Source organism: Dendrobium catenatum, unplaced genomic scaffold, assembly GCF_001605985.2.
Source record: "Dendrobium catenatum unplaced genomic scaffold, ASM160598v2 fragScaff_scaffold_3, whole genome shotgun sequence".
Classification (NCBI taxonomy): domain Eukaryota; kingdom Viridiplantae; phylum Streptophyta; class Magnoliopsida; order Asparagales; family Orchidaceae; genus Dendrobium; species Dendrobium catenatum.
This window is the reverse complement of record NW_021318465.1, coordinates 398,169-417,763: the sequence shown is the minus strand read 5'-3', so window position 1 is coordinate 417,763 and position 19,595 is coordinate 398,169. Positions and strand designations below refer to the sequence as shown.

The 19,595-nt window shown below is 31.6% G+C and overlaps 2 protein-coding genes across 2 annotated transcripts; one reads left to right on the top strand and one right to left on the bottom strand.

Moving 5' to 3' along the window:
• Positions 1 to 1,447: 1,447 nt before the first annotated feature.
• Positions 1,448 to 3,635, bottom strand: LOC110093456 (RNA demethylase ALKBH9B-like). Its single transcript, XM_020818353.2, has 5 exons — positions 3,287 to 3,635; positions 2,737 to 2,822; positions 2,226 to 2,536; positions 2,022 to 2,093; positions 1,448 to 1,940 (listed from the first exon to the last, which is right to left on the bottom strand). The coding sequence occupies exons 1-5, from the start codon at positions 3,567 to 3,569 to the stop codon at positions 1,703 to 1,705; spliced, it is 990 nt and encodes a 329-aa protein (XP_020674012.1). The 5' UTR covers positions 3,570 to 3,635; the 3' UTR covers positions 1,448 to 1,702.
• Positions 3,636 to 11,962: 8,327 nt separating this feature from the next.
• LOC110093460 (60S ribosomal protein L11) lies at positions 11,963 to 18,713 on the top strand. The gene is made up of 5 exons (XM_020818357.2): positions 11,963 to 12,112; positions 12,214 to 12,321; positions 15,009 to 15,051; positions 15,132 to 15,327; positions 18,311 to 18,713. Exons 1-5 carry the CDS (start codon positions 12,110 to 12,112, stop codon positions 18,510 to 18,512), a joined length of 552 nt encoding a protein of 183 aa, XP_020674016.1. The 5' UTR covers positions 11,963 to 12,109; the 3' UTR covers positions 18,513 to 18,713.
• The last annotated feature ends 882 nt before the right edge of the window (positions 18,714 to 19,595 follow it).

Here is a 19,595-nt window from a genome sequence, read left to right as displayed (position 1 = left end):
ATTATGCTAAAAAATTATTTTAAAAAATAGTAAGAAAATAATCCTAAACAAAATCTTAATCTCCCCATGTGAAAGCCTTCCAAATAGAGTCAAATGGGTTTTAGCAAAAAAAATTATTTCCATGGCTTGTCTAAGTTATGTCATTCAGGCATGCTCGTCCAAAGCTAGAAAGAAGTTTCTGACAGCAAATATTAACTCCAAATTTCCTATAGAACAAATGAACAATGGGCTTTCTACTTATCAAGGAAAGCTAAATTTGGTTTTTTATTCCCTCTCTATCATGGAAAATTATTACGTGCGGCGTCCATATTCGCCTTTTGAGTTTTTATTACTCGAGCTCTTATTTCCTTTTCAAGGATTTCTTCCGCTTTTTCTTCCGTAATCGTCAATCATGACCTTTTGACTTCCCATTTTAGGCTAAAACATTACAACTGGAGCAAAAAGAAATCCAAAAATACGGATTTTGGATATTAGAATTGCCCCGAGCAATTTTTTCTTTTGCAAGGATTCTTTTTCTTGCTAACTTATTTGTTGAATATTTTCGAGCTATCCGTGGACATTATGGAAATCTTTCTTCCTTTTGCAATTTGGATGTTTTAGACCGCCTCGCATCCGTTGTTGCCTATACTTTTTTTTTTCTCTCTTTATTCCCTTTTAAAATGTCTTATATATGTGTTTGGATTGAAGGAGAATGAAGGAAATGAAAAGAGGAAACTTGCCACTGCAAATTATGAAACTGTAACAACTGATTTTGGTGATTTTTATGACCAATACTTTTTTCCATATTTTGGGACGGGAGGCTCAAATGGGAGGCATTTTATCTAATCGATTTTGTTATGTTTTAGAGGAAGAACGGAGAGGAGGCTAGATGGGAGGCTCCGATGGGAATGGTGGGCAGTGTTTCGATGGGAACAGAGAAGCGTTTTGTTCTTTGACGAAATGGAGAAGATGAGCAAACGTTAACGCAGAAGAAAGATAAGTTCGCGCACAAACATGATATCGGGCCGCTTTTCACGGAGAGGAGGAAACATAGTGGTATTTTAGAAAGGTAAAGAGCTTTTTAGTTGTATGTGTGTAAATATACAAGTTTAGATGTTAGATGAGTAAATAATATAGTTTTGTGTTATGTATGAATATTTTTTTTAGTAGAAAGCTAATATAAAGAATAGTAGAAAAACTATCCTAAGTTTCATTTGGCACGACTTTATAAAATTATTATAGAGAAATTAATTTTTTGAAGTTGTTGTAAAAAACCTCTTAAAACAAAAAATTTTTAGAAGTAGCTATAAAGCATTGGCCAAACAGAAATTATGATTGTGATTTGAAAAATAAAATAATAAAAAGATTGTCCCAAACCAAACATAAATATAATCAACGTAACCCGAGATCTCATATTGACAACTCAACTATTATAACAACACCACCTAGTAAAATGATTACAAAAATAATTATAGTTGGTAACTAACTTCTTCAATACAATTTACTCTCTTTGGTCTATAAAATAAAGTAATAAATTTTGCCTAGTAAAACAACAAAAAAAAGCTCACAGCATAGCCATGAACAATAGAAAACAACTTTGTAAACAACCCCGATTTCAGTTGAATTCCATCACATAGGAGGGAAAGTGTCATTTGCGACGGGACTGCACTGTTGTGTTGGAGTTCAGTGGTGGAAAATCATCTTCAGATAGTTGCATAGGTCTCTACAGAGCAAGCGATTGTAGAACTTTTTGCGCTTGCAGAGCTTTTTTAATTTGTTGAACTTTTTTTGAAGGCTGAGCATTTTTAAGTGGTTGATCATTCTGATCTTGCCGGAGTGGAAGAATGTTGGGATATTGTTGTCCTTGTAATGACAAAGGGCGAAGATTCTGCAGGTCAGGGTCAGGAATGAAATCATATGGGATCTTCGAGTCATCCATCTTCCTAAACGTAATTGAAATCCTATTCAGAAATTAAATGGATGTCAGTAAAAATAAACTCAATCACAAATGCAAATTATGAGCTCAATCCAAGCATATTTACCTTCGCGTAGGTACAACAGGAACACAATGCTTAGCAACATCAGCACTATTTCCATTCAAAACAAGCACAGACCTGTGTGTCATAACAATAATTGAGATTTATGTTGCAAAACTTGATTTAATATTTGTTAAATTTTGTGTTAATTCTTCATGTATACTTGGAATATGATGCAGGTTATTCAAGTTTAGAAGTTGGTGTAAATACCCTAAAGGCAAAGGAATAGAGTCAGAGCCTGAAAAATCTCCCGGTCCATTTATCTTCAACTCTCTTCCAAAAACGATGTTGCATTCACTCAAGAAAGAGACCGTGCAAAATGGCCGAACAAAGTCATGGTGATCAATGTGAGGAGGAATGCAGTCATCCCTGTCATAAATGTTGACAATACAGCTGTTGGGGATGCATGATGGTGGGAGAACATGCCAAGAAACCATTCTCTTGATCATTTCTTTCAATAATGGTGGGATAGGATCGACTTCCTCGTCGCGGATTATGCCAGGGGGATTCCCATTCCTATCCTGCAATTTGAATTGGTAATTAGTATATCAATAGATTAAGGTTTCATTTGAGACGACTTTCTTGCTGCTTCTTAATGTAACTTTTTAGTATTAAAATTTAGTTATTGTTCTACAAATTTGATTTAAGAAGCAGTAAGAAATCCGTCCCAAATTAATCCTAAGACACCAACAAGATAAGGAAGAAATAGATAGAGTGATACCACCGCATAATTGTAACAACAGCCAAACTGTATTGTAACACGTCCATTGCCTCGCATCCACTTTCTGGGCTTTAAATACGTGCGCTCTACAAATATAAATAAATTCCAAAGATCAAGTTATCAAAAAGGCATAGGGAGCAATATTTAGAAGCAGCTTACATATGAAATCATAAAGAAAATCAATTTGGTGAACTTTAACCTTTAACCTCATTTTGTAGTATGGGAAAGTTAGAAGATTAGGAGGCGGGGATTAATGGGCAAATGCTTTTTTTGGCTATTTTACATAAAAGAGGTAAAACCAATGCTTTTTTTATTATATAATTTATATTTTTCTTATACAAGTCTAATTAATAAAAAAAAGATTTTTAAAACCTGATGAAAAAGTTGATGATTTTTTTAACATTCATAATTGTGCCCCAAAAAAAAAAAAAAAAAAACCGCTCCTCCATGGACTAAAGATTAGCAAAATCAATAGAAATATAATTAGAATCAAGCAATTTTATCTGAATTCTGAAAATTGCAGAAAAAATTTAGAACACGATAAGAATACCTCTAAGCTTCCCCTTACGCCCCTTTTCCTGGAAATCATAGACGCAATCCACGATCCTCCGCTGCTCGGCGGCGGAGAATACGCCGGTGTGGAGTTCAAGACCGTCCAGGATGTTCATCATTCGTCCTTTCACCCTCTCCCAACGCTTGAAATCCTTCTTCCTCACGTTAGAAAATCGGACTGCCTCATCCTCCTCATCCAGCAAAATCCCTCCGGCGGGGCCACGGAGCGAAAGCGATTTGAGTTCGTCGGAGATTTTGTCGACGGATCGGCCGCTGCTCATTGCTTCCTGCTTTCCTAATTGCTCGCTTCTCTTCAAATTTCTGGGTTTTTGCTCTTCTTCACGATTTCAATTTATTTAGAAGCCCGTAGATTTTTTAGATTTTGGATTGGCTAAATTTATACAAAAATAAATGAATAAATTTGGCAATTTATAAAAGTAAGTTGAGATTGTCAGGCGAAAACGATCACGCACGTCGTTATACTTCCGATTTTTAATCTGAATGCCACAGATTTACGAAATTAATTAATTACCCCGTTTTAGTAATAAATCTAAAAAATATATGTGTGGTTCAAATTTACACTAACAGTTGAGCCAAAAAAAAATTTCCCATAATATTTTTCATCTTTATTATTTCAACAATTTAGTGAAAAATAAAAAAATTTATTGTATAATTTATTAATTTTTTTTTTAAAATTAATATAATATAAATTCTTCATGTTCAATATTAATCTTAAAACAAATTTAATAATTTTTAAATCCATTATTATATCATTTCTATCAGGATATTCTTGCACTTTTTTTTTAATTTTAAAATTATAATTGATTTAATTGCGAGCTATATCATGCTAAAATAAATTAACCAAGATGTTGATAAATTTAAATAAGAAATATTATATTCTTTCACTTGTTAAATTCATTTAACCTAATGATTCAACTAAATCCTATTGATTATCCTTCTAAAAAATAAATACACGGATCATGGCAATATTATGTTCTCTAAGTGCAATCATGGCAATATGTTCTCTAAGAGAAAGTATTATCTTCTATGTATTAAACTGAGTTTAATTTCCTTAAAATTATTCTTAATGTGATAACAAAATTTAATGAACAAATCTTATGTTTAGTTTTGGCTCACTATAGATATATTTCCTCAAAATAAATTATGGTGCACATGAATATGATAAATATCAAAATCTACTTGAGTTTCTTTAGTAAACTATATGTATATAATTATAAAATGGAACAAAGTTCCATTTTCTCTGCATGGTTCTTGAATTTTAGTGGTAGCACCCATCTTTTGGTAATTATTGAACTATTTGATCTATAGAATTGTTATTAGAACCATTAGGAATCTCAATGATTGGTTGTTCAATACATTTTTGTAGGGGTGTTAATATTTGACTCGAGCCGAAAACTCGACCCAACTATTTTGGGTTAGGGTTTAACTCGTTTGTGAAACTGGTCATGTTTAACAAACCGACCGATTTGAAAAATCAGGTTGGGTTCGGGTTCACTCGGAAACTCAAAAAAGACCCAGAATGACTTAGAATGACACAACTAAACCAGCTAACCGCGTCTGCCCGCATTTGCTAACCGCACTGCCTGCGCTACCTGTCGTCTACCTGCGACGAGTGTGTGTCGTGTAGAGTCACGTTTTTTCTTGTGACACCGGTCAAGTCGTCGTTACGTGAGTCTCCTGCATCGTGTCTGTCGTCATTGTAGCGCCACCATGTCGCTGTTGCGGCGTTGCCAAGCTGCTACTTTTGCGTGCCGTTGTCGTGTCTGTGGGATGGGTCGGGTTAACTCGATAACCCGTGCGAGTCGGGTCCTAGTTGAAATATGTGATCCATTTGCAAAAATGGGTCGAGTTCATGTAGGGTCAATTAGTGTCAGTTTAGTTTCTGATTTGACCTGAATTCGATCCGTGATCCAATTTTGACAACCCTACAGGTTTGTACCTTATGTGTGCTATGAATTATAATAAATTACCTTATGTGTACTGTGAGTTATATAATCAATTAATTAATTGATAGAAAAGATTGAGATTTTAAATGAATATTTTTAGAAACCATATTTATAAGCTATTCATTTCTGGTGATCAAATTAAAAAATAAAAATAAAAATAGCACTTTTTGATTCCATGAGTTTGGTAGTGTGAGATGAATAATAAAATATATAAACTTGAAGCTCTTGACTTATCCAATAAAATACACAACAATTGTTATTGGTAAGATAAGCATACTAAGCATCATATCCAACAATATTTGGTTTCTTCTCTTCATAACAATATATGGCCCAAACAACTAGACATATTGTATTAGATAACAATTTCATATTCTTGGAGAAACTTTACAAAGGGACTTGGTATTTGTCCATTGCAACATATCTATTGCAATGTTATCCACTTATGTCTGCTCCTACTATGCTTATGTAGTTCCCACATTTATTATTTACTTCAACTTTAATGTCCTTGAATACACATGCATTCAATACTTTTTTTTATTATGGAGCAAATATATATACTAGCATTGTGAGTCAATATGTATAAATAAAAGTAGATATTTCTGTCAACATGCATCAGAGAATGGAAAGTATATATTTGTATGTAGGGTTTCTAAGAGGTTTGAATTGTTATTAGGACATTTCTTGAACTTTTTAGTATCCTCCCACTTAATGAAAAGTAGTCAAATCTAGAGTTTCGATTAACCCATCATTCACTAATATTTTAATCCTTTATATGAAGACAAACTATAATTTTAGCGCCATGACATAGAGGATTCCCCATTAATATTATGCATCTTAATGTTAATATGAACTCACATTGAACTATAAGTTTTTTTTTTCTTAAATTTAAATTAAAAATTTTATTAAAATAAATACATAAACCCATTCATGCCTCTGATCATTGATGCTTTTCTAAAACTTCATATGTTATCACTATTTTAGTATTGATAGACTCTCATACTCTTCAATGATAATCTATGAATGAAAAATGAGATTTTGACTCTAAGGTTTAAAACCTAAATTTATACTTATTCTTTCATTAAGAACATCTATATAAAGTATCACAAGACATGGTTAATATAATCCTATGCACTATTCATCATATAACAAATATTAAATATTGCTCCAATATCTATTATCTATACTACTATTAAAATGTCGCTTGTGATTCTCCCAATACATCATCCTGATAGTTGGTTAAAAAACCTTAACTTAATATCCATCGTTAATATTCCTATACCTTATTCTTCTTAACGATGAGTCTTCATCTGCTCGCGAAATGACGCATTCCTTATTTCTTCTCAGTATCAACTCATCCCTACACGAAATGGCGCATTCCCTTTGTATAAAATTTCATTTGCTCGCTAGGAAATGTCTATACACGCGAATGTTTTGCTCGCCGGATAGCAAACATCCCAAGGTGAGCTTCTCTTAACCTTATTCCTAGTTTTTTTTACTTGCCTCGGCCGCTCAATGAAGCCTCCTTTCTCCGTGATTCCTTCTCTAAAAAAATTAAAGTTTTTTCTTCCCTTTTAAGACCTAAATTTCTGCTTGAAAGTTTTCTATGTTATGCAATTTAGTAATTTCTATATCATTTATATGTTCGCATTTTCTTGTTTTACTTACCTGATTTTAAAATATTTAAATAAAAAAAATAAAGAATTTCCATTTTTGCTCACTGGGAAGGGGAATGAAAGCATTAGTATGTTTTGAACTTTTCCTTCATTGATTTTCTTCTGTTTCGGTTTGCTCACAAAAGATGCATACAGAGCTGGTGCGATGAGAAAGAGAATAACGTTTCGCAGATCTGTCTCCAGGTTTGAATCCATATGGATTTAAGTTTGAATTGCATGCGTTAAAATTTTCACATAATTGAGTTTTGAATTCTTCAACTCATTTTTCTCCCATGGAATATTTCTATATTTCATCTTTCAATTCTAGGATGGAACTTAATTTGTTGGATTTCATACTTGCCTTTTTATTGTGTTTTTAAGATATCTATTTTTATCATCTTTGACCTATTGGATTTCACAAGAAAACTACTATTTAGTCCAGTATATGTCATTTTTTTATTCATTGAAAATGCCTACAAAAATTAATTTCTTTATTAAAATAACTTTAATTTGTTTTAACTTTATTATGAGATTGCATTATTTTTATCTATCTTCTGGACATTTCTCATTTATTATATATTTTTATTTTTTAAAAATTTTGTTCACGTGCACGTTATTGTAAGATTTAGTACTTAACAAAGTAAATTTTAAAAAATGATTTTTTAAAATTTAGTACTTAACAAAATGATTTATATTTCTTTTAAATTGTTTTGCTAATGAAAATAGTTATTTGGCGACTAATGAATTTGTTTTGAAGTCTTGTGATTCAAGAACTGCACTTATCAATTTTGGGTGTTATATACTATGTATTGTGTTAGATATTACTGACTTTAAAATTATAATCATTCTTTTATAAGATTGTTGCACATGTATAATTGTAAAAATATTGGAAATATATCATTTATCTTTATTTTTGTTTTATGTTGAGACGAACAAATCCCATTTGATGACCCTGTCAAATGTCATGAATCTAGAAATTTTTATATTTTGTTTGTTAGTGTATACATTTGGTTGCTTTTGCATGTTATCACTTATGATTAATGATTCTCTTATATGTATTCATTTTTTACACCAACTAAATTACTTTGTTTTTTCTCATCGTTAAACTGAGAGGAGCTACAATAAATTTATTTATTCTTATGTGAATTGTTAACTCTCATTTTATAGTTGTGCATTTCTACTATGATATATTCATTCATCCTAAATAAGTTATGGTTGCTCCACTATTGCCACCTTTATATTTTCTATTTAGATATGATTGTTCCTTTTTTATTTTCTCAAGTTATTATTGATTTCATTATCTGGCCTTGATTAGTTCATATATATTTTCTTAGCGGTTTTGGTTTAGATAAATGATTATGTATATTAGCCAAATAGTATATTCTCACTCATATGTGATTCAAGAACATTTTGATGGAATTTAAAGATGTGATCTAATTCTCTCTTGTGCTCTCGCTTCGAGCATTAATTCTTATGGGCAGTTTTTTTGATGGACAAGTGCCTCTTGATTTGAGAGTTATTTTCAAGTGCTTCTAAGTGGTAACTTGATTTGTATGTTGCATTGCTTAAATGATCATACTTCTTGTCTACTCATTGTGAGATGTTTGATCAAAGCATGCTTGTGCTTGCAAATTAATATTAAAGAAGATCAACCAAGATATTTTTTCTATATATGGAAAATATTTTTATCAATGTTTCCTTTAGATAAAAAGGCATTCTAAAGAAATTAAATGATGGCATCATATAAATCATTATGTTTTGGTGTCCTTCTTAAAGAGCAGGGTGTGAAAGGTTTCTTCAAGGGTTGGGCACCGACTCTGCTTGGTTATAATGGTAAACATGCATTTAAGTATGATTTTTATGAGTTCTTTAAGAAATACTACTCTAATATTGTTGGACCTGAGTATGTTGTGAAGTATAAGACTTCGATTTATCTTGTTTGCTTTTGCTTAATTTATTGTTGATATTGCTATTTGTCTGATACAGGCTGTGAAGGTTCGCATTCAAACTCAACAAGGCTTTGCAAGAGGGTTAAGTGATGGGTTATCTAAGATTGTCAAATCCAAAGGGGATCTCAGGTACATCTTCAAAGATATGAAATTCAAGCTAAAATGTGATCCAGTTCATTGATGAAACTTATTTTTTTGGTGACGAGGAATCGTCCGCTGCCACCCGAGCTTTGCCCAGGCGCGTGGCGATCCGTAAACCCCGATCAGCCTAGACGATTAACCCACTCCGTATCCTCATGGCCAACGCTTGTTCGAACCCCACCGAAGGGGAGCTGTAGCCCGAGGGGAATCGAACGCGGGATGGGTGGTTCCTAGTCGCACTCGCCCACCAACCAAGCTAAACATCAGTGGGTCATTGATGAACCTTAAATAACTGCTTTAGTTATATTATTTTTTACTTATTTATAAAATTTAAGAGCATATTATTTCATTATTTGTTAACATAACATTAATCTCATTAAAGAGGCTGCTTGAGAAGAATGGACTTAAGGGTTGTCATGTAAGTATGTAACTATGATTAAAATAAATGATTTAACATTTATTTTAAGTCTTATAAATATTGTTAATTATAACATAATTGTGCTCATAATAACACCCACGTAAGCCTTAAAATTGGACGAATTCTTCAAACACATTTGATTATGTGAAATTGTGATTTTTAATTCTCTTTTATCATTTTGCTTTAACATATTAATATAATTCTATAATATTCTATTTATAATTACATTTTGAGCAAAATGAACTGGTCTTTGTTTTTTATTGTTTTTTTTTTGCTGTTATATATGCCACCCCATGATGAGATTTGCACTTCTATGTTGTCCAAAATAAATGACATAGCAGATTTGACATAAGGTTTATTAGAGGCTATATAAGTATGATTTTGTAATTTTATACAGCTATATACTGATCATGATTTTTTAGTTAATTGTTGGATTGATAAATTTTTTTGCAGCGGCAAGATTCTTGAGGCAACAATTAAGAATTTGCCATAGAAAGCAATTCAAGTTAATGCATGCTCTTTTCCCATTGATTGATTTGTTTGCTTTGTTTGCGGTCAAATATTTGTTAGAAGTTATAACATTACTTTCATTTTTCTTTAAATTATGTATGTTTAGTGTTACTTCAGCCCTTTTTTAATCTTGCATAAAAAAACTCCAGTCAACTCCAACAACTATATTATTGCATTAAAAATCATTTGTATTATATTTTTGCATTGGACATCTAAAAATATATTTTATTGTAGATTCTTGAAAGAATACTACAAGCACATGACAAGAAATGGTGCCTGTGCATTTATACTAGAATATGAATTTATACTTCAATATGAATTTCGTGGTAAATTTTGTTTTATTTCTACAGTTTGATATTCGAGATATAGAAGCTTTGGACACTTGTTTAGCTTATGCAAAGCAAGTTTTAATTAACTTATTCTATATTTTCTATCTTTTCAGATCTCCCATCGTGTGCGTGAATTTAAACAATTTATGCTGAACTTTTTATAAGTTTTAAATGGTTTATTTAAAATGGTTCATATGTGTCTTATTAGTTATGAAATACTCCAACTCATTGTACAGTTTTTTTTATGTCGTTGTTGTGAAGCTAAGCCTTTTTAATTGTTTTTATCATAAACGTTTCTTTGATAATTTTGTGGGTGCATTGCTTGTTATCATTATAAGGCTCGAGGAATTTGATGAAATGCACATTTCATCTAACTTTAATAAGTACATTTGAAGAAAAACAGAATTTTATAAACTTTAATAAGTTTTGGTCGATATTCATTCTACATATTCTATAATATTTATTGAAATGGATAATTTTTTATAAATATATAAGCATGTCATGTAGATAAAGAATCATAATTTAAGTCTTAGAAATATTGATTTTTTTATTCAAATGAGAATATTAAATGTATATCTTCTTCCCTACTTCCAATGGTAGGGAGAAAGTGAAATGAAATATACAACAACAGTAATTACCATTTGATTTAGTAGTATCGAAGATTTAGGCCAGAGCATTCAAGCACATATGAGCCAGTTAAATGCAATATTGATTGCAATTGTGATAAGAAGAAAATGCATTGTACTTGTGAGAGGCATTATGCTGAAATTAGCTCCAGCAATGGGCATCTTGCTCAACAAGTCATATCATTTGATAAAGAAATTGAACTTATGCCACAACGAGCCTTTTTTTTTTATGTGAAAATTCTGAATCTGGTTATTTGTTCAATCAACATGCTGATGACATGACTGGTCTACGTCATGGTCAGTTAAGTATATTTTATCAACTTGTTAAAAAGGTTACAATTAATTACTCATTTTCATTATATGTTATGGTGGAATTAATATTACAGTTAGTGCAATGGTTCTTAGTATAAGACCTCTTCCTCCTTATGGTATTTTCTCATTCAGATCATTCTCATAGGTACGTTCAATCATCTATTTTAAGGAGAAAACAGAATACATACTTTGCAGAAAAAATTGATACGTCTCCAACATTTACTCTAGATAATCTTTGATTGCTATATATATATATATATCATAAAACATTTTTTATTTTTAAAATTTTATTCATGTGCACCATATGCACGTACATTTATAGTAGTACAATAAAAGTTAATGTAACTCTAATATTATGTTAATGTTTGGACAAAAAAAGTTTTAATTAATTTAAATATAAAAAATATTATAGTTAATGGATAAACTTTTAGTATGCTTTTCTAAAAAAATATACAGCTAAGATATTTCTTGATGTAGCTATTGAACATTTCTAATAAGATCTCATCGTGACTTCCTCAACTCTTCATAATTGAGGATCAATCACATATCATTTTGATCTTATAGCAACTTGCTTGCCTCTTTTCTAAGTCTAGGGTTTCAAAATTTTGAGATTAATATTTTAGTAAATATAAAAATTTAATTTCAAGTACACAAATTGAATAATTATAACTGATAAATACAATAAATTGTTTGTTCTTGAAATTTTTAGGTCACAACAAGCCCGGTAAAGCCCAATAGCCCATTTAACGTGGGAAAACAAAATCTCAGTACCCTCTAACCGTATAATTTTAATCCAACGGTTAATACGCAGAGAGTTTTGAAGGCCACCGCTATATGTTTGATTAGGGTTTCGTTTATTTCCTCCTGCAACTTCAATCGGCTGCTTAGCTCGTTCCAGAGCCCCTCGAAACGCAGCAATGGTGATTATTGTTTCCATTCGTCTCTTTTCCTCTTAATTTTCCTCCTCTGCTGTCTTACAGTGAATCATTTGGATTTTTTGTTTTTTGTGCTGATTTACCAGGCATCGGAGAAAAAGCTTTCCAACCCGATGCGGGAGATCAAAGTGCAGAAGCTGGTGCTGAACATCTCGGTGGGGGAGAGTGGAGATCGTCTTACGAGAGCTTCGAAGGTATCGGATTAGGATTCGCTGCCCCGAATATGTATAATTCTTTCTTGGATTTTCTTGAATTTCTTCGAGGAGTTTTTTTTTGCTTACAGTATTTATATATGCACTTTTATAGGGCTGTTGTTATGCTATCAGTGGTAAAATAACGTAATCGCTTCCAGTTGTAATTGTTTTGATGATTTTATTTATTGGTATGAAATTGAGAGGCAAGTTCAGGGGCTGTTTAGCTGGATTTAGAATTTAGTAAATCCTGTAAAGCTGGATTTAATAAATCCTGTGTGTTTCAATCCTGGAAGTTGTTTGGGGCATGATGGGTGTTAAATTCAGTTAACTCTGGTAAACAGCATCTAGTTAGTTTACAAGGTGTGACATTCAAATCTACACTAAAATGAAACATTGAGAAGGACTAACAACAGTCATTTCTTAGGTGGGTGGGCTCCATTAAGTGACGATCCTATGGCACCACCCAAATGATGCTTAGGAAATGTGTGCTAATTTGGTTTGCTCGAGGTTTTGCATAAAGCAACATTAGATCAAGAGCTGTGGTGTTACATCTTGGTGACTTGAGTGGTGTCAGGCCATCGATGAGCGTGGTCTCCATCTAGAGACTTATAGTTGTTAATTGAGAATTGATGGATGTTGGAGCCGATGAGAAGTTCATTCGTGAGAAGTTGAGCTGATTGGTAGTTTGAGTTGATGAGAATGATGGCAATGTCAAATATTCTTGGGATGAGATAAAAGCGGGTCATCTCAAGATAAGGTGATGGAAGATCAGGTGTTCACTAACCTCTTAATCTAAATGGCAAGATCTTTCGTTATGGAGGGTCCAACATTTATCTATATGAAGATCTAGTGGCATTGTAAATGCTTGTTTGATCCTCCTATTGTTGGATGATGAGTAGAGTGAGGGGCGTTGAGTGGAGAACTCTACGACTTGGGTGCTCATTGGATGTTGTTTTTTGAGTTTTAATGGGGGAAAGATGGTTATAGGCTCTCACAAAAGTTGCCAAAAGCCCAACCTTAGGAGAGGAACATGGGGGTACCCTCATATATTCCCTTGGTTAGTGGGAACAAAAGGTTTTATAAGCACAATTAGAAACAATTGATGAATTGGCCGAAGGAAATTTCTTGAGCGTAGTGCTCACAGGAAATTGAGTGGGTAAAATTTTGGTATGCAGTAGGATCCATCATGATTTTTCTCATTTTTGGAAGTAGCCATGCTATGGTCAAATGATTTGGCCTTTTATTTCCACTCATTCCTCCCTTGGATATATAGTAATAGATGAGTTTGAGAGAATCAGTTTCATATCATTTTAGAAAGATTTTTGGAGGTTCTTTTTGCATGGAGAAAAGGACCAAAATGGTCACTTAACTCTTTAGGAGGGACCAAAATGATCCCCAACTATTTTGAGGGACCAATTTGGTTCCGTAACTCTTTAAAATGGGGCCATTTTAGTCATAACATCCAAATTAATATATGTTGGACTTAATGGTGTTAAAAAATAGGGGTATTTTTAATAATTTTTAATTAACAATTTATCAGATATATTTTTTGAGTAGTTATATTTAAAAAAAAAATATTGATCGTCTGTTTAATAAGAGAAATTAATAATATGTTTAGTTATAATTTAAAATTTTAGTCATATATTAATTATTTAACTTAACTAATAATCTCTTAGGGATACTAACTAGCTTAATTATCTAATGACTATTATAAATATTAATAACTTAAATAATTATATAACTATTATTATTTTGATTATTAATTATCTAATTATTATTTACATTATTAATTATCTAATTAATTTTTTTAATTTTTTTAATTCATATTAATTAAATTATATAAATTAATTCCTAAATGATTTGCTACTCTTTTTTCTCTTCCGCATTCGTCGTTGCTATTGGACGTGGTAGGGTTTTGAACGAGTCACTAAAGTCTTTATTCACCTCCTTCAACGACGTTCCTTCCTGTCAAATCGGAATTCATGAAAGTTTGCCGACGTGGAGACTAGAGGGTTTTAATCGAGTCGCTAACGCCTCCTTCGACAACGCTCATTCCTGTCAAATCGGAAGTCACAAAAGTTTGATGCTCATCTTATTGGATCGGATGTACCGACTGGATCTCGCTCGCTGTGAATGTAACTATCATTCTCCCTTTTTTCTTCTTATTATTTTTATCAATTTTGTGGTTATTCTAATCATACCCTCACTGCCATCCGAAATTTTCCTTATTTTTTAATGGCATGACCAAAATGGTTCCATTTTAAAGAGTTTAGGGACCAAATTGGTCCCTCAAAATGGTTGAGAACCATTTTGATCTCTTCCAAAGAGTTAAAGGACCATGATCTGCACTTTAGAGATTAAATCAACCAAGTGGTTGGTGGCATGGACATGATTTTTGTGGTAAGACAATAACAGAAGTAAAGAAAAAAGAGAAAGGATCTTTGTTTGGTTTTTATAGATTTTGAATGGCATATGATCGGGAGCATGATAGTATTTGCTATTTCATGTAAAATGTTCTTGTCTTGTGATCTACACGTGTGATGCCTTTTTATCATAATTAGTGATGTTCCATGGCCCTTCTTTTCACTGAGTGCTAAATCATGTTTTCCCTTTTTTCAATGCAACATTTGCTCTTTCTTTGGTGCTGCATTTTTCATATTTACATGGCCGTGATGTCATTTTTTCAGGTGCTTGAGCAATTGAGCGGACAAACCCCTGTGTTCTCTAAAGGTATGTTAGAGAGACCATTCTATTCCACTTTCAAGTATTTTGATGCTGTGCATCAATTTGTTTCTTTTGTGCTTTCTTAGCAAGGTACACTGTTCGATCATTTGGAATCCGTCGCAATGAAAAGATTGCTTGCTATGTCACTGTTAGAGGTGAAAAGGCAATGCAACTCCTTGAGAGTGGTCTGAAGGTTAAGGAGTATGAGCTTTTGAGGAGGAACTTCAGTGACACTGGATGCTTTGGATTTGGCATTCAGGAACACATTGATCTTGGAATTAAGTATGTTAATCTATTCTTTTCATTCCAAATAATTTCTAGATGTTTATGAGCCTTTAGTTTGTTTTTCAACATCGTCCATTTTACCTGAATTGTAAGTTACTATTTATTTTTGGTGCGGTAACTGTTAGTGAGTGATTGATCTTTTAGTTTTCTTATGTTTTGAACTGAATCATTGCTGGAATTTCAATGTTGGGATTTATGAATTTCTTTTATTTGCAGAATGGAGAGTTATCTCATGTTTCTAAACCACCTTTTTCATTATTGTTTTCCTCTTTTAGTTTGAAAATAAATTGCAAAATATTTTTTATCATGTCCTGGTACAGAGTTTTTTGCTTGCTTGCCATAGTTTTTTAATTTGAAGTTTTCCTGCCTGTTTTTCTATGGTTGCCTTATGTTGCTTTCGTTGATGTTATTATTTATCTGGATGTCCACATTTCTGGCTTAATGATTTTGTAAACTTATGTTATTGGTAATACTATAGGCCATGAGTATCACTTTTTGTTTTGATTTAGGACTCTTTATTGAGTAGATTACCAACTTGGGGCCATAATTTTATCCTATTTGTTGGATTTTTTTATTATGCAGTATTTTTTAAAGAATAATTATAATAGGATTGTGCAAGTAATATCTATTGAAGATATAAGATGAAAATATATTTAGGTGGGTTGAACATATTCAATGAAATGCAGAGAAGGCATTGCTAGGACAGACATTATAAAATTAGTGTTAAAGGACTAAGAAAGAATATCGGTTACTCAATGTTAATAAGGATTGTCATACAAAAGGAACTATATTAAAATATATTTTATAGATTGATTAAAAGAAGTGAAGGGGAGTTAGCTTTGAAATACATGTTGAAAGGTAAAGCCTTAGGTTTTAATGATTTGCTTAGTGAGATTTGGAGTATTATGAATGTATCCGTGGTTTGGTTGACAAACTTTTTTAAGAAAATTTTGAAGATTAAGTGGGTGTGAAGAATAATTGGATAAGAATCATTGTAAGTCTAGTATTTAAGAATAAACGAGATAGTGTTTTTAATAGGGAATTAAACTTGTATGTTTTTATAATAAAGTTATGGGATAGAGTTATGGAACATAAACTCAATAAATGATGTCGTCATAGAATCAATTTGATTTCATATTTCCATGCTAGAAAGATCAAATATGGAATTGATTTTGTTGTTAGGGAAAGAAATTGAAAGTATATGGAGCAGATAAATATTTTTTATATGACTTTTGTTGATACTAAGAAGACAAATGATCTAATGTTGTGAAAATTAATATGGTGTGTATTAATGAAAAAATATGCAAAGGATATGTTTAAGTTATTGAAGTTATATATGATAGAGGATTAACTAATATTAGGAGTTTTTGATTAAACACATAGTTTTTAATTATAGTAGGATTGAGGCAAGGATCATATATCAGCTATTATATTTTTTGTATTTGATATGAATATAAATTTCTTATAAATGATATTCAATGTGAGGTGCCTTAGTGCATGCTTTTTGTAAGGATTGTGCTTTTTGGAGAAACATTAGCAACAATAATTGAATTGTTAGTAGAGCAAAGATTGGATATATGATGCAAAATTTTAATGGATGTGATTTTAATAATTATCATTTAATAATATTAGATGATGAAATGATACTTAAATTTGATAGGTTTTTGTATCTTAAATCTACTATTTAGAACAATGAGGATATAGATAGGATATAATTTCTATTGTGATGATTATGTGATAAAAATAGAGAAATGCCTAGTGATTATGAGATGAAAGAATATCCTGAAGACTCAAATATAAATTTAATGGAATTTCAATTAGACTAAACTATTTTGTACAAATTTGAGACTTCAATAGTTAAAAAAAAATTGATAGTTTATTCGAACGTAACAAAAATGACAATGCATGTGAGTGGCAAAATTAGGAACGATAAATTGAAGAATGATCCTATTAAATTGGCTGGCAAAATTATAAATATAAAAGAATCAATAATAATATTTGAGGAACTATTAAGTAGCATATATTAGTTTTACTTTTTTCCATCTTAGACGTTTTTTGCTTGTTTTATATATAAATTAGTCTAATGGGTACTTTTTCTAGACCTTTTTTAAATAAAAGAGAAAAAAACATGGAAAATGCATCCACTAAACTAGTTGATAGACACAATAGCGTTGAAGGTTTATAATCAAAAAGGTGTAGATGGAAACATGGATGAAAGTTGTTTGAAGAGATATGTGCTTGGCTGCTTGCTTAGAATATATTTCATTCCTTATATAATGCTCAACAACAGTGAGTAGAGAATAATGACTTATATATAGGGGTGCCAATATTTGCCACAACCTGAAAACCCGACCCCAAAATTTAGGGTTAGGGTCAATTCGGACCCAAAACGGGTAAGATTCGGGTTCAACAAATCGACCTATTTTAAAAATCGGGTCGGGTTGACCCAAAAACCCAAGATTGACCCGGAAACCCAAGGTTGACCCATTTTGACCCAAAAATAGAATATTGACCCGTTTTTTTACCAAAAAACTAGCAATTTTTGGTCGGCCCTGAGTAATTCAGGTCATGTCGGGTCGGCCCTGAGTCATTGGCCATATCAATCTTGGCATTCAACCATTTTATACATGACTATCAATGATATGTTCATCACAAAATAATCAGATTTATATAGCACATTTTATTTAGCTACAGTTTTATAAACTGTTCTCTACATTTCATCATAATTGTCCCATGACATTATAACTTTTGAGGTAAGTTGTCATTTTTATCCTCCCACTTGGTATCCTATAAGATATATTCTCATCTTTATCTTCATTCTTTTGTATAACAGAATCAAGACTTGTGAACGATATAATGTCAAAACACTTTACATAAAAAATTAATCAATTTTGCATGTTTTCCATCAAAATTAAACAATTGCTTGATGAGAATATCCTCATCATATTGTTAATTTGCTTTTTTTTAACTGTTTGGCCAGGTATGATCCATCAACTGGCATATATGGAATGGACTTCTATGTGGTGCTGGAGCGGCCTGGTTATCGGGTGAGCCGTCGACGTCGCTGCAAGTCCCGTGTCGGCGTTCAGCACCGAGTTACAAAAGATGATGCTATGAAATGGTTTCAAGTAAAATATGAGGGTGTCATTCTCAACAAGTCTCAAGCCATCACTAATGCTTGATATTGTTAGTTGTGTTCTCATTGATAAATTATTTTCTGTGAAGAGACTATTAACTTTCCCCTTGATTTCCTGCCTGTTAGTTTTCTTTGACAATTTGTTCTCAATTTTGCTGTTAGTTCCATTTGACAATTTGTTCTCAATTTTGTGCAAACTTGGAATAGGTTTTGTTATAAAATTGTGGCGAAATTTTGGGTTTTGCTTTCATTAAATGTCATCTAAAATTATCCTTTTTTTTTTCTCTTCTTCATCTTGTTTTTTTATTGTGGTTCTTGGTTGGATTTTGCAAATATTATGTTTAACAGGTTCATTATTCGATATTGTAATTTTTTTTTTTGTGATTTCATTCTCAGTTTAACTCCTGAGCGTAATATTATTGTGAAATGGTTGATGATGTTAGGGATATTGTAGTTATGATAGGTGTTTTTGGGACACTGAGTAATAGATAATACTTTTTTAGTTTTTGGTGCATGTAAAAACTTTTCTTGCGGGAGTTAAGGTGTATAAATACTTATTAGTAATTATTGTGTTGCCTTGAATTTGACTCATCCTTTTACTACAAGAAAATGGATCTAGTGTTAAAAAAAAAGATTGCTAAAATTTTTTTTTTAGCTATCAAACATAATTAAGGTTTCTAAATAAAAAGAAAATTTTATATTTATTCATATTCTTGATTGTCGTACACTACACAGATATGTCAGAGGTCTAATAAAGCAATGCTTTCAAAACAAATTTTAACTGTAAAGATATTTTTACAATTCAATTTAATAAATAAATGATGAATTATATTTACTATTTTTCTTTGTATTTGATTTACCATTCTCTAATAATAATACCTCTACATTGTGTTTAATTATGTTAAGGTCAATTGTCTAAAAATTTTTACAATAAAATTTAAATAATATTATATTTTTTATTGAAATTAATATCTTTTTACTCATCTCCCAATTATTTTTTTTCTTGCATAACATTTTCTATAATAAAAAAGAGAATGTGAATGCTTTGCTAAATAGTGATGTTTTCTCACTAAAACGTAATGAACGGCAAGCGGCAGTTTAGCCTTACTGAATACCGTGTAACAATAAT

Coding starts and splice junctions, on each gene's coding strand:
- LOC110093460 (XM_020818357.2), top strand. Junction 12,322..15,008: donor GTCTTACGAGAGCTTCGAAG/GTATCGGATTAG, acceptor TCATTTTTTCAG/GTGCTTGAGCAATTGAGCGG. Junction 15,052..15,131: donor AACCCCTGTGTTCTCTAAAG/GTATGTTAGAGA, acceptor GTGCTTTCTTAG/CAAGGTACACTGTTCGATCA.
- LOC110093456 (XM_020818353.2), bottom strand. CDS start 3,569: ATGAGCAGCGGCCGATCCGTCGACAAAATCTCCGACGAACTCAAATCG. Junction 2,537..2,736: donor GTTGTTACAATTATGCGGTG/GTATCACTCTAT, acceptor TTCAAATTGCAG/GATAGGAATGGGAATCCCCC. Junction 1,941..2,021: donor CCTGTTGTACCTACGCGAAG/GTAAATATGCTT, acceptor ATTTCTGAATAG/GATTTCAATTACGTTTAGGA.